Below are 14,716 nucleotides of genomic sequence, written 5' to 3' on the forward strand. Positions count from 1 at the left end.
TGTGGAGTCTGATTTTTCTGCTGTTCTTCTCTAGCACTATTATCATATTAACAGAGCAAAGCAAGGAATGACTAGTTCAGCAGTTGATCCTATGCCCCCAGTAGAAATGAGTCTCACATACGCATGCTGAATAGGGAAGGCTCAGGGCAAGGCCAGTATCTGAGACAAATTATTTGGGTTCTTTTGAGTGGCTATATAACTACGACAGCGCTGGTAAATCTTTGCAAAATCTGGTGTCGGATTTATTATGAAAGTCTGAAGATGCTTAAAAACTTTCCAGTGGAACATAAGAGCCCTTCTAAATTTAAAAAAAAATACACCTACTGAAATCAGAGCATACAAACACATTTTGGCAGCAGTGCCAGCTGTTGCTCTGTCTCCAGGCTGCTCATTCCCTCCCTGCATCCCCGCCCCTGCAACGCAGCACTAGCACAAGCAGTGGCACAGTGAACCATCCCGCAAAATGTTGTGGCTGAGCAACAACTTCCCCCCAGTCCCCTGCTATTTTGAGCCAGACCAGAGCCTGCATCTGGCTAAGTGGGTGACAGCAGGAATACGTGGGATGGCACAGCACGGACAGCATCACAGACATGGGAACATGCACCTAAGGCAGGACCCACCAGACAATATTTCTGATAGATGTACAGCGATGGCCTGAATTATTTTCCCATGGACCCCTTTGGTGAGGTGTGGAAGGACTGTAGGCTGACCAGTAATAAAGCAGGCAACTTTCCTTTGAGCTCCTAACCAGTCCTGGCTCTAAATTCCAAAAACAGAGTATTAATTCAGTCAGAACTGGTGTGGAGACTCAAAGTAAAGATGCTTGAACCTTCTCTGCTAGTGTTTGTTTGTTTTCTTTTCTTTTATGTTACGGTATTAAGGAACAACAGAATAGCAAGCTGCTACAGCTGGCTTTGCTTCCTTGGAGGGCAATGTTTCCCTTTGGAGCGGTGGCTCATGGAGCAGTCGCATGCAGAAGGCCAGGCTGTCTATGCTAAATGCACAGAGGGGCTTCTTGCACTTAGCCCTGGAAAGGGAGAAATCCCACAGCGTTATTTCATTTGTAATACATGTATGTCTGCAATGAGTACAAATAAGAACAGCTGTTTCCTACAAAATCGGTTCAAGTCTCCAGGATTACCGAGTCACTCGGTTGTGACCGCAGAAGAGAAGATGAGTGCAGGTGCTCTTTTCACAGAGAATCTGGCACATAAATATGCAAGCACACTTTATTTTTTTAAATTTTTTATTCAATATCAACATTTTTTAAAAGCATTCACTGTGAAATCTAAAGTTTTTTTAAATAATATTTCAGTACAAAAATATAGTCCCTGAGATAAAAACTTCCATACTACTACCTCCAAATAAATATAATGACATCAGACACATTCAAATGATTTAATACAAAAAAATAGCACTTTTTGAAAATCAGTGAGCTGAAGTTAAGTCAGTGCATTACAGTCAGTCACGTCTCCTGGAATTACTGTGTAGCCTAGCCTCCTAGTCACTCCAGTGCATAACAGTGATCAGCATCAGTAAGTCATCAAGGCCCCAGTTCAGAAAAGTGCTTTGGCATTTGCTTATCTTTAGGCATGCCTATTTGCTTGAATTAGATTTCCATATGCTTAAAGCTAAGCAAATAAGAATGTGTTTTCCTGGTGCCTGCATTTTCATGCCAAATAGGTGAATGATGAGACTGATCTTACAACATCCCTCTATCAAGACACCACCAGATGGCTAGCTGGGGACAGTATCATGTCAAGTCAGTATTTCCACGTGGAAACTGGGTAAACATTGTCTCCTTCTGTGTTTTCCAGTCAATAAACATATAACAGATAGACAGGATTTTAAGACAAAGTTGTTTCTCACATAGCAGTAGGAAGTATAAATACTCTGGTGTATCTTTATAAATAATTATTTAAAATACTTAAATATTAATAAATAAATGTATATAAAAGCTCAATAAAAGGTTGAAATGAAAAAAAATGTGCGTCATAAGGCAATCTGTACAATAGCTCAGTACAAATGGCCATATGATATCATTAACATTTGCATCTCCTCTGAAACTGGCTCCTTTTCCTTTTTGAAGAAGCTGGGGTCTCCACTAGTGTTTGCAAGACGCTCAACAGCTCATTCACAGCTTTGCGTTGGATTTTCAGGTCACTCATCTGTTTTGAGTAAGAAATTAACAGAATGAAGGTCATGCCAAAAGCTGTCATTATTTAATGCTCTCATCCTACAGGCTGGGTTGTTGAGAGAGTAAAATAGAGGGAAATCTGCAATTTGCAGTTAGTCTACTACCCAGTTCCTATAACGAAGAGCCACCTTTTCACAAATATTGGTTTTCCAGTTTCTGTGTTATTCTGCAACATGCCACAACCAGCAATATTCTGTGAAATGGAGCTACTCATTAATTATTGATACGTTGCAATGGTTTCTGAGTTACTCTGAGCAACTAACTCAGCCAGAGTATGGGTGCAGGCCCCTGTAAAGGGCTTGGTTTGTGTCATCAGCGTTCACTCACTAAATCATTATGCAAGTGTCTTCAAAGCTTACAGAGACATGCTGTAACTGATTGCAAATGTTCAACCTGATTTAGATAACAAAAGGCTGTGAAATGGTTAACATTTGACTTAAGGTTAAGACTGATAAGTGTGCTGAATGACTTCTAAGTGCTTTACTTTTTAGATCATTTAAACCCATAAGCTGGTAATATTGTGAGCCTTTCTAAAAACATAAGTATAAATATTAACTATAAATATGCTCTGGAGCATGTTTAAGTAGTATGTCTCTCCATTAGGGAATTTAGAGTGTGTCGTGTGTCTGATTGCTTACAAACCATCTTCATCGCATCAAAAAGTGAAATAATTCTACATTTGACAATCCCCACTATAACAATTTCCGTCATTAAACAAAAGGAAGAAAAACATGGAGACAAACTGAACTGAAAAATATGTTTTTTCCTGATCTGGGGGCCTGAACCTCAACGTTCATTCTAGGTTTTCTCTCTGTTTTTCTGTTTTGAAACCACTGTTGCCGCTAAATGGAAACTGGATGAAAAAAGCTTGTTTCTGGCTGTTAGTACAGAATAGCAGATGAAGACCCAGCATATCCTCGCTGGGACCGGTCCTGCCTGGGGTTAGACTTTGCTTCGTAGACCCATGCCCCGTTAAATGCATGCTAGGGCCCGTTGGCCTGGGCAGTGTGAGTCACCATGCACGTCTCACTTTTGTATCCCCACGGCATAATGCAGACACCGTGGAGAGCAGCAGAAGCAAAACTGCTTTGGGCCCTGCGGCCGCCCTGCCGCCCCCATCCCTGCCCCGGGGAGGTGGCAGAGGTGGGCGAGAGGCGGCAGCTCTGTGCCGCAGTGCCGTGCCGGGTGCCAGCAAAACCCCAGGAGACAGACCCCAACACCGAAGCCCCACACCACAGACCCACTTCTGCCTGTTCAGCTGGAAACATCAGGTTTTCCCATATGAACTAATTTGAGCCAATGGGGGGTTACCAGACTGGTTAATGAACCATTATTGTCTTGAGTCAGACGCAAGCCTGAACTGGAAAATGCAGTTACACAAGCCTTAGAAAGAGGGAAAGTTCCTTACCTCAAGCTTTTTCAGGTCCATGAGGTCCTTCAGCTTCTTTAAGCCATCAGGAAGGCTGTTTTTCAAAGTGAAGAGCTCTTCAGATATGCGTCTGACATGCCCCTTCGACTTGTCAGTTTTTTCAAGCATTTCCAGGTACATGGAAACAATCTGGCTCAGAATGATCCTTTTTTCATTTCTCTGTTGAAAACAACCAGTCAAAAGGAAAGGGCTGTGAGCACCCATCAGCAGGGAAAGATTGGAAACTAAAATCCAACGGCTAGGGGTTTTCAGTGCAGCTTAGAACAGGATCATGTTAAAGATGCTTTAACTCATCTCCTGGACTCTGGATCAGCTCATGTTGTGGCATAAAGCACCTTGATCTTTACAGGGAGCATCTCAGTGGGAAAAGTTTCCTCTCTTGCAAGCTACTGAAGCAGTCCCTGCTCGTGTTCCTTCTACCCTGTTTGATTACGCGGGGCTGGGGAGTTGCTTCACACCAAAAGAGTCTTGCAAAGCTCCTGAGATGCTTTGTCATACTTGGTTCTGACTCACCTCTGTCCAGTGTTTCAGTTTCTCTGTAAAAATAGATCCACCATCAGCTACGTCTGGAAGACTTGAGTTCTGCAATGGACAATATACACATCTGTTAGATAAACAATATTTATCAGAAGGCAAAAAGCATTCTCCATTCAAATAAGCAAATATAATACTGGAAAACAAAGAAACATGTTTTTTGCACTACTGGCTGTCAGCTATTATAATACTTTTACTTTTGAGAAATGTTGTGAATATCTCTTAGTATCAGCTCACACTGGATGACTGCATAGTCCCAGATATGGCGTTAGTATGCTTTTCAGTGCCTTCTCCATCTATAACTCATCTGACTAGAGACATTTAACACCCTATATTTTACCAAATGATCTTTGCAAGTTTTTGTATTGACAGCTGAAAATAAATCTTAATTAATGTGTGCAGCGACTGGCTAGAAAATTGTTTGATCTGGTCTTGGCTTGTTTTCTTATGAGTCTAAGCCCCACCAGCACAGAGTCTGTGGGCTGAAATTTATCCAGCCTTAGTAAAATCTCATATGGAACAATGACAGATTAATTTTATTATAAAACTACAGCTTCGGTCAGACTCGTAGACCCGTTGGGGTGGTGGGCTCCCAAGAGGCTCGCCAGGCCCGCGTTTAACACTCGGGTGCTAGCTGCACACTGCAGCAGATTCTAGGAAACACAGAGCAATACAATTCTCCTACAAAGGCAAGGTAAAGTGAATCATTTCCTTTCCTCTGTCTGTGTGTGTGTGTGTGTTTTTGTATACAGCAGTCACTGTTTCCTTTTTTGTCGACTCAGTAATTTAAATATACGAGTGTAATGGGAAAACTTGCAGGCTGGTGGAAGCCTTGTAGGCTGATTGGCCACCCATGCTAAGCACCTTGCTGAACCTTGTTTTGCAGCTCTGAGAGATGCCGAGCACCTGCTGGGGAGCTGAGTTTTTAATTTCAGTGCAAAACGTTCACTGCCTCTCAGGATCTGTCTGACTTAGTTATACTTCTGGAGAGAATCCCTCCAAAATGTGCTAACAGCAAATTTAGGATGTAATGTCAATATTACAGCCGGTCTTCTAGCAGTTTGAAATCATCAAACAAGTATCACACTAGGCTTCTGAGGTCATTTCCTCAGCTACTTTCAACTTTTATATAAACAAAAATTCTGGAGCTCTGCAAATAGAGGCAGACTCTTGTGGGTACTTTAATGCATTTAAGGAAACAAACAAAAGCCTGTTTTGAGAATAAAAGCTATGAAGTAGAAGCAACTCTATTCTAGATCTGTTATCTCTATGACTAATCCCAGCTGAAGTCTTCTAAATGAAAATAGATGAGTTAATATTAGTTATCAAAATTCACTCTGAAAAGAGGTAATATTACTTCATATTCCTACAGCATGAAGATAGGATGGGTGGAGGATGCTAAAGAATAAGCAGTAGCAACCACCTCTGAGCAACATATTAATAATAATTATTACTATAATGTTAAATAATTTAATTAAATATTATTGGTAATTAATGTATTTAATTAAATATTATTTATTTAATTAAATAACAGATTCAGCTGTTAAAGCAAAAGTCCTTTCTCTATTCTGGTTATGTTGGTAACTAATACTAACTACCCCACTAACCTTATTAACCTAAAACTAAAGATCTTTCTGTAAATTGCATCTGAATTACTTCAAGTTTTTCATCTTATAAAATAGCTCTTGTAATCAGTGGCTGAATGGAGCTGGGAGAAGCTCTTGTGAAGGACTGAGTGTCCCTGAAGTAGACTCAAACTATCATGTTAGTTAACAGCAATGATAAAGTGAATCATGGTAGTCAAAGTGATTAGTAAAACCAAATAAATTTTCCATATTCATGTAAAAAAGTGATACAGTTGAAAAGTTAGTTCTATAATTACCCTCTACTGATACAGTGCTGCATTAAGGTCTATGACAAGCAGTGTTCAAGTCTGGATAATATCTAAAGCATAAGCAGCAGGAGAAGAGAAATGCCAAAGAAGAGTATACTTACAAAGTCTGCTTTCAGGCTGTCTATATCATTTTGTAGATTAGCAAGGATTAAGCTACTTCCAAAATGTCCAAAATAAATCATGATGATAGACAGAACAAACAAGCTGCAAGTCTTGGAAGTCATCTTCTTGATGATGATTCAGTTAAAATGATCAGATAATTTCTGGGAGACGTCAGACCTAAAAGCAGTGCTTTTAGTTCTATTGAAGCAAAAGCTTCAGCTTCTAATAGTTAAATCTTCTATTAGAAGAAAGTAGACGAATGAACTTCATCTGCCTGTCAGTGGTATTTATACCTGGTCTTGAAATTTTTTATTTCGTCAGCACAGGCTGTGTATATTTAGACAAGATAGTGTCAGATAAGAACGCTTCGTTTTGGGCTAATCGAGGGAATCCCTCGAAAGCGTCTTTCTGAAAGCATGGTCCTGGAAAATTTTTAAGTGGTTCATCAAATGGTAACATTTACGTGACAGATTCTGAAGTTTCTTTTACATGTGATTGGGGAAAAGGGGGAAATTATGATACGAGATGAGGAGTATTCATTGTGGTTCAAGCATACTCTTACAAGCCATCTGAAAAAAAATCATATCATGTGGTTATGGGGTCAGTACAACTCCTCTCTGGCATTCTTTTAAAGTAACCACTGAGGTTACCACTGAATTCTTCAGAGTCACATAGAAATTTAAATGTTCTCCTTACAGCTGTCCTTCTGTGAAACATCAATTGCTTTCTTTTCATAGTCTAAAATGGATTTACGCCTCTTTCTCCTTCTTTACCTCCGGCTTCAAACTTGACTCAAGGAAAGTGAGGCTCCAACAACTGATACAATGATGCATCATGTTAAGTCTTAGCCCCTGTAAACTCTTCCATGGTTGTCTATGACCTGCAAGAGCAGAGTGTTTAGTATTCAGGACACTGCTCTGTGCTTGGCAATAACTGATGTTCCCCACCTGTACATTCATTTGCACTAATGTAATGTATGTAGAATACAATATCAGAAAGACATGGATGGAAATTAGCCCAGTGGAAGGAGACAGAGAGACAGGATGGTCTCCAAGTGTATACAGACCCCTGCAACAATGCTCTTTCTGGGGCATAGTTGAGGAAAATATTATTGTAGAGGAATTGAACCCTGTTTGGCAGACATTATGGGAAAAGAGCTCACTGCAAAGTGTCTTTTGAAGGAATCAAAGTAATTTTAGGTTTTAGCACGTGAATGTAGGGTAGACAGGAGGCTCATCAGGGAAAGAAGAGCTCAGGAGTCCAGAGGAAAAAAGTAAGAAGATCAGGAAGAGGATGGGTATGGGCTCAGTTCATGGAGATTACAGTGGAGGATGTCTGTAGCTCATTAGAAACAGATGAGAATCAAACTACCCCCCAGCGAGTGTAATTTGAGCTCTCCGTCACAGTCTGGGCTTGAAGAGGACCTCTGTCTATGGAATAGGTCTAAGCTGCTACCACTGTTGCAAACAGGCAATTGTCATTTTGCAGTGACAACAACAAAATCTCACCAGCAATTGCAGCCCCCAAGGCCCCAAAAGCTACATGATAAAATTCCCTGGGAATAGAAGCATAAACAGACGGCACACATCTCACAACAGAGGCAGCACTGCATAGACATTATGGCTTACACATGTAAGCATGCTTAGGGTAGTCTCACTATGCAATGCTCATCTTGGTTTTAGCTTGGAAAATTAAAACCTGATTAAGTAATGACTTGATTGCTGGAGGTGTCATTGCAGAGGTGAGATGATAATGCTATTCAGTGCTATTCCATGATGCTTCAAAGCACTGTAAAAGATACAAAGTCCTCACACTAGGAATTTGAAGCAGACTCACAGATGTGCAACACAGTGAACAGCAATGCAACCCTATCAGTGATGTGGAGATATGCAGGTTGCTTTGCAAAGCAAACACAGTAAAGCGGCATGTTGTAGTAGGTAGGCCAAATTTAGATTTATACATCTATGAAAACCCAGAAGATTTTGTAAGGTGGGAGATGTGCTGAGGCACATCTGCTGGCCATGAGCCCATGGAGTCAAGTGGGCAGAATATGTAATTCCAGAAGCTGAAAGCTGAAGTCAGCAACACTGTCCTCTTTTGCAGAGAACTGTTTATCCATTGCAGAGAACTGTTTATCCATAGCAACTGTGCCAGGTTGAACTGCCTTGTTATGCCTATCCGACATGCATCATTCAGCTGCAACAGTTTGTACCTCTCTGATGACCTCACATCGGTCTCCCATTACTGAACAGAAATGTTTTGCAAAGCTTTTAACAGGAGGTTGAAATATCAGAAAGAAGGGGTTTCTCCACCTCAGCTTTTGTAGATGCTGATTAAGAGCAAATTCACAGCTTGGTGGGGGGGACATATGGTGCATTTCATCACTAGATGCCCTCACCTTTCAGAGGAGGCCACTGCCAGACATCCAGTTTTGCAGATGAGAAAATGGAAGCACAGAGCAATGGCATGATTCTTGATCATTCAGCATCTAGGAAAGACAAATCTAGGAACACAAACAAGGCGTCTATTGACACATGCCATCACCCTTTTACAAATCATCCTGAGACTAGGCAAGAGCTGGCAGCAGGTGACCAGAACATGAGGGTCCTAGTGTCTCATGGATCCTGCATCCCTCCCAGCTCTGTTGAGCTTCCCATTCCCCAAAAAAGTGATGAGACAGATCATTGTCTAGTATATGTCTTGTTGCCTAGGGAATTCAAACAGTCAAGTTGTGAGGAACACTCAAGTTCAGGTAGTTCTTCTAAGCTACCTTTCGTGCTCATTCAGTATGTTTACAAACAAAATAGGGTGTATCCTGCAAATGTCTCCCCATTACTAGACAAAGCCAAGAGCCTAAAAGCATCCAATTCTCCATGCATGTTCCTTAGTACGTATCAGTTGAGTGCATATTGGACAGGACTCGGACCAGCAATACAAGCTCTTTGCCTGAGCACTAGTCTTAATCCAGCTAAAAGGGATGTCAAAATACAATTCAAGTCTTGTGCCATGTATCATCCGAGGGGTCCTTGTACGTAGCTCAACTGCCACAGCTAGGTTGTCATCTGTTCCAAGAGCAGTAGGAAATGAAACCAAGGCATTTTTTCAGTGTGCTGCCTGGAAGTCATCTGACTGTTCATGCAAAGCAGAGGTTTCACACTTTTTTGATCAGGCAACACCTTACACCAATTACCCAATGATGTCCTTGCAAAGTCATGTCAGGTTTCATTGTGACCACTGATTAAAGGTTTTTCCCTTTCATTTTTTGTTTTATGAGAATTCTTCAGGGTGCTGGCCAGGTGGTTAGCAGGGACTGTACTTAACAGTCGGGGTGATCTCTTCCAAACTTTCATTTCTGTGAAGCGTGGTGGCTCTCTTCACAAAGGAAAGAAGCCTGAAGTTGGAACAACCTCTCTGAGCTCTTATACTGACCTTGCATGACGCTTCACCTCTTTGTTTCACTTTCCTATAAAGCAGATGTAGTAATTCCTTCTGTTCCTCCTTCACAATGCTGAGGGGATTAAGGAGTTTAAGAGGTTAAAGTTTGCTTAGCACATTGTAGCAGTGCTACATAATTGGTGAATATTATTATTCACATTACGGCTATTTGCAAAGTAGATGTCTGGATAAGCAGACTTCACGACTTTGTAACTGACCCAGATCAGCACACAACATGATGAACACTTTTCCCTGCTAAAAAGAAAAGACCACCTAGATACGGATATGTTTCATCAGTACTACACATAGTAAAAGGTGGAGCTGTCTACCCCTTGGGACCATTAGGTGTCTATGATTTAAAGGATGTTTCCAATAGCTGATGATCACTAGCCTGAATTTCTTTAGGGATGATGTTATCAAGAAAATAGCTATTTTGATTTATAAAAAAATAAAACTGAGTTACAAAATGTGTTCTCTTTCTGAGGCAGACAGGTGGAGTTTTGGGGGAATTCTACAAATATTTTTTTCCACTTGATATGCTGATCCCTTGAAACAGAAACTTTTCATGGGAGAGAATTGATTTCATCAGTCTTTCTTTTTATTATTTTGGGGAGTGGGAGAAGTTCTGAAAATCTCAAAAATGATCTGTTTTCACGTTTTCTAAACAAAATGTTACATTCTGCCCATTCCAAGCACATTTTAGAAATGTTATTTGAGAGAATTGGAAACCCAATTTGTACCAACCTGAAATATGGCACAAGGAAGACCTTTGGTTTCTATTACACACTGTTGTTTGTACGCAATCAGGAATGAGAAAACATACAGATTCCTCTTTCCATTCACAAAATTCCATTTGACTGGTCTTTCAAAGAATGGGAAGAAAGTGGAAGTTAGCACCTGGTGGTGGCTGGTAGACACCGAGGCAGATAGATGTCTGAAGAGATAATTAGCTAATGGATACAACTTGAAGTGATTAGCGTGTAAGTTCAAAATTATTAAAAACATGGTACTCTGACCGACACAAAGCGTATTTTTCATACTTCTTGAGAATTTCAATTTGGTAAGCCTGTGTGGGATAGAAAAAAGTTTATGGGATGGGAAAACCTTTCCACACAAAACACTAATAATTACTTTCTGAATTAGTAAGAGGAAACAACTGCCCCTTCAATGTCTGAGTACTCACCCACCACATATGAAAAACAAGTTCAATCCTTTGCCTTGCCTGGCCATGTTCAAACTGAAGACCTGAACACGCAGCCTCTTCTCCCAAGTCAATGTTCCTGCCATCTGTGAGTAACTGTTCTGGGTTCGTCTTCCTCATACACTGCTGTGGGGCTTTTGACCACTTCCAAATACATCACTGTCAGTTCTGTATTGTCTAGAGACACCAGTAATAGCATAATGCGCCTATTCAAGACTCGAGTAAAAATGATTTCGTGGAGTGTGTGGAGATGACAATAAAATATTTCTCTCTGGAGGGCTGTCACCATTAGCAGCAGTTAATTGCCTCATTTATAAAAATAAACATAATATTGTCATCCTCTCCTTTCTTTGAAAGACCCTTCCACTAATGCATGTGAGGAATTCAGAGAATGGAAAGAGAGATCTGTAACATACATTTTCTAACTGCCGATTGTGCATGGACAGGAATATGTGATGGAGACCAAAGGGTCTGCTTTGTACATTGAGCCATATTTCAGGTTGGTAAAATTGTTCTTTCAGCTCTCCAAAAAACACAGTCTGGATATGTGAATCATAAAGAGACTACGAGTGACCAGTGTGAGCTAGCCATGAGAAAGGCAGATGTAAACCTAAAACGTGATTTTTCCTTGTAGTAAAGTAAGAAAAACAATGATGGCGTTGTAAAAGATGGTGATGGAGAAACATGGTTTGAATTCTTACTCCAGACTTCTATCATTTGGAGTATTTTGACATATCTCACTCCTGATTAACATGGAAGAAAATCCCAAATATTATTCAATTTTATTTAAAGATGATGTCAATGGAAAAGCAGCACAATTGTTGGCATAGCAGCAGCCCAAAGCAAGGCTGGCATTGCATAAAATACCTTCTGTGCTATAACCACAGAATTTCTACACTTTTTTCCACATAAAACCTTTCATTTTCACCAGTTCTTCATTCTTCACTCTTCCAAGAAGAATAAAACACTTACTCTTGAAAGTTTTCTGTTTCCAGCGCCATAATATCCTTCGGAAGTACTGACGGTCTGAACATTATATCATGATTGTGCAGTATTTGTTTCCTTTTCAGAGTCTCAGCTTCTTCCATTATGTGATTTCATGGACTTTGGGGTTTATTTTAGAGTTTGGGGCTTGGTATTTTTTTTTTTTTTTTGTAATCACTTTCTAATCATTGTGATCACAGGGAAAAGATTGAAAACAAGAGGCAAATAAAGCCAATAAGGCAAATGCAACAAATAAATTACTATTTAAACATAAGTATTTTGAAGATCTTCCTAAAGACTTTTGAATACTTCCAGCCAGGCTCTGTAGGCAGTAATGGCGGCTACAACAGTAATATTTTTGGTTTTTAATGTGATCCATACAATGCTATCATGCTAGCAGTACAATTTACTGACTTCAGATAAGAGACTGTGCCTTGGGGGATGTAAAGTCTTCAACGAAAGAAAGATATATCTTATAAATATATTTCTCCTCTAAAAGATCTTCCAAGGTTTTCTGGTTCATCCCTAAGAACCCTGCTCTGAATAAGATAGCCCTCTAGTGTTTCCACGAGTATTTCTACAAATTTTTCCATTAGTTTTAAGGTAACACTTCAGTCAATCTTAGGAGAACTAATTCATGAAGAACCTAATTCCCTGTAATTTGGCCTGGCTGTACTCTCTGGTTCTGACTGTCAGCTATCTCCTCTGAATATATATGCATATGTCTATCATCTTTGATGATAGACATTAATAGAAAAGCCTTCTCATAAAAATATGCATCTAGATGTGTATATACATGTGCATACGTGTGTGCATGTAACTCTATGTGAATACCAACATGCATTACTTTTATGCTTCTTCCTACGTCTGTAAGAAGCAAAACCCCACAGAGAGAAGAGTGGGCCAACCAGGAGCGGCAACACGGTTAGAAAGGAAATGACCACAATATCAGCCCCTGTCAAAATATGAGTCTAGGTTCCCCCAGGATCTCAAGGCATCTTTCCCTGATTCCCAGTAAATGAAAGCATGCTTTCCACTACATGCGATTTCTCCCCCCAGAGACATCTCTTGTATTTTCACAGCCTACTATTCAGTTTCATTTTCATAGGACCACATCCAGTTTCAAAAGAAGCCAGAAAGCCATCTGAACTTCTGCGTCCAAGCTTAAGGACACCACCTTGCTGTGCCTCGGCAAAAGGACCGTGTTGATTTTAGAGAGAGAGAACCAGAGGATGCAAATCTTTAATCATCTGTCAGTCAGTTATTGTGTGCGCTGGGTGAAACCAATTAGGGGTGTCCATTGACCTTGTCAACGGGTGGCTTACAAAGCCTCCCAAAACAGCAGGCACTCTTCTGAAAGTTCATTGCAGATTGATGAGGGAGCGATGATTTCCAGTGCTATCCATCTCATATTTTCCATGCATTCTCGATATTATCTCCAAATGGCGATTTTTTTCAGACTTTCCACCCGTCAGTGAGGCAGCCCCATTCATCTTCCTATTGTTACGTGTTTACTGCTTGTCTCCATGTGTTGGCTTTTGTGATTCATTCCTTCTTTGTATGTTGATTTTGTCTGTTGCTGGCTTTTATTTGCGGGAGAATTTTTTAGTTTAATTTTTAGCAAAAAAAACAGGTTCTCATTGAACAGTTACATTTTTTTCACAGTTTAAGTATCTTCATCACACAGATGTGTTTCTTGCTGAAAATTAATATGCATATTTAAATTTGGACTAAAATACTAGTGAAAACAATCCTGTAATACCTTTGTTTCTTATTGCATTTTCTAAGTGGGAATGCAAGCATTTTGGGCTAAGATCTGATCATTTTCACATGTTAGCCACTGCACAGCTTATAACAATTAAATAAGATGTATATACATGTAAGCGTAAGTGTGTAGGTGCGGGCATATGGTGGAGGTGAACTCAACGATCTATTGCAAGCATCAGTAAGAAAATATCCATGAAATATTTGGAAACAGCCTACGGACTGGACATTTCTAGTCATAACCAGTCCACAGGAGGTTTTCTAGCAGAAATCTTCTGTGTGATGCAATCCTTTCTTCTGAAATGTTCCAGGAGACTGTTTGGTGGGGATTCCCCTTGCCTGCCATACTCTTTAGTGCCATTCATAATTGTGTGACTAAGCAAACCAGTCATCTTTACTCACAGAAAAAAAGTAAACCAGTATGCAGATTTGGTCCTACCTGTTTCAGTCCTGCCTCCAGAACACTTGTGAGCACACAAGAAAAGCAGTCGTACAAGCAATCCATTCACAGGTGACATTTTACTTAAAACTGAGAACAGTTTGGCTGCAAAAATTTTCCAGTTAGATTCAGAATTTAATGCTGAAAGAAATATGCAAGACCTTTGCTCTTTAGAAGCTAGAAAATAAACTAAAGAAAGCTTCACACCCCAGGTGCATTTCCTCTTCATCTCCACAGGAAATAAGACCGCCTATAGAAAAGCTACTCTGGGTCGTGTGTAGATGCACTTTATTTTAAAGTCACACGTCTTATTTTTTTCAAAGGCCTAAACTAGCAAATACACAGTGCTCTGAAGGGACACCGAGTCAGATTGCTTTAGGAGATGTGAAGATTTCATTAGCAAATGAGCTAATAATAAATATTTATAAAGCTAAAGAAATGGGAAAAGTAATAGTCAGTTGTTTTTTTGAAGATGTTATTGAGTGTCTGCCCCAATCTAAAACAAAGCAAGATTCTGAAAGGGGAATAAAACAAACAGAGATAGGAGAAAAAAATACAATCCCAGGTAGCATGTTTTAAAATAATCAAAAGGCAAGTAATGTGGCAGACTGGGTTGCCAACCTTCTTCCTAAAGAAATGAAACTTGGACAATTTCTCTAACTCTCTATTGATTCCTTCCCCATCGTTAACTTTTGAATGCATTCAATAATTTGGTCCAAATTTGGAAAGGAATCATA

The 14,716-nt window shown here is 40.0% G+C and overlaps 1 protein-coding gene across 1 annotated transcript; it reads right to left on the reverse strand.

Moving 5' to 3' along the window:
- Nucleotides 1-1,287: 1,287 nt before the first annotated feature.
- On the reverse strand, nt 1,288-6,278 carry IFNG (interferon gamma). Its single transcript, XM_026100389.2, has 4 exons — nt 6,156-6,278; nt 4,140-4,208; nt 3,606-3,785; nt 1,288-2,168 (listed from the first exon to the last, which is right to left on the reverse strand). Exons 1-4 carry the CDS (start codon nt 6,276-6,278, stop codon nt 2,043-2,045), a joined length of 498 nt encoding a protein of 165 aa, XP_025956174.1. The 3' UTR covers nt 1,288-2,042.
- Nucleotides 6,279-14,716: the final 8,438 nt, after the last annotated feature.

The sequence above is a fragment of the Dromaius novaehollandiae genome, chromosome 1 (genome assembly GCF_036370855.1).
Source record: "Dromaius novaehollandiae isolate bDroNov1 chromosome 1, bDroNov1.hap1, whole genome shotgun sequence".
Taxonomy (NCBI): domain Eukaryota; kingdom Metazoa; phylum Chordata; class Aves; order Casuariiformes; family Dromaiidae; genus Dromaius; species Dromaius novaehollandiae.

Excerpts from the sequence above, each read along its gene's own strand:
- IFNG (XM_026100389.2), bottom strand. The coding sequence starts at position 6,278 with ATGACTTCCAAGACTTGCAGCTTGTTTGTTCTGTCTATCATCATGATT. Across the intron at positions 4,209-6,155 it reads ACAGCCTGAAAGCAGACTTT|AACTCAAGTCTTCCAGACGT; the intron begins GTAAGTATACTC and ends TGTCCATTGCAG. Across the intron at positions 2,169-3,605 it reads TGGACCTGAAAAAGCTTGAG|ATGAGTGACCTGAAAATCCA; the intron begins GTAAGGAACTTT and ends TACTCAAAACAG.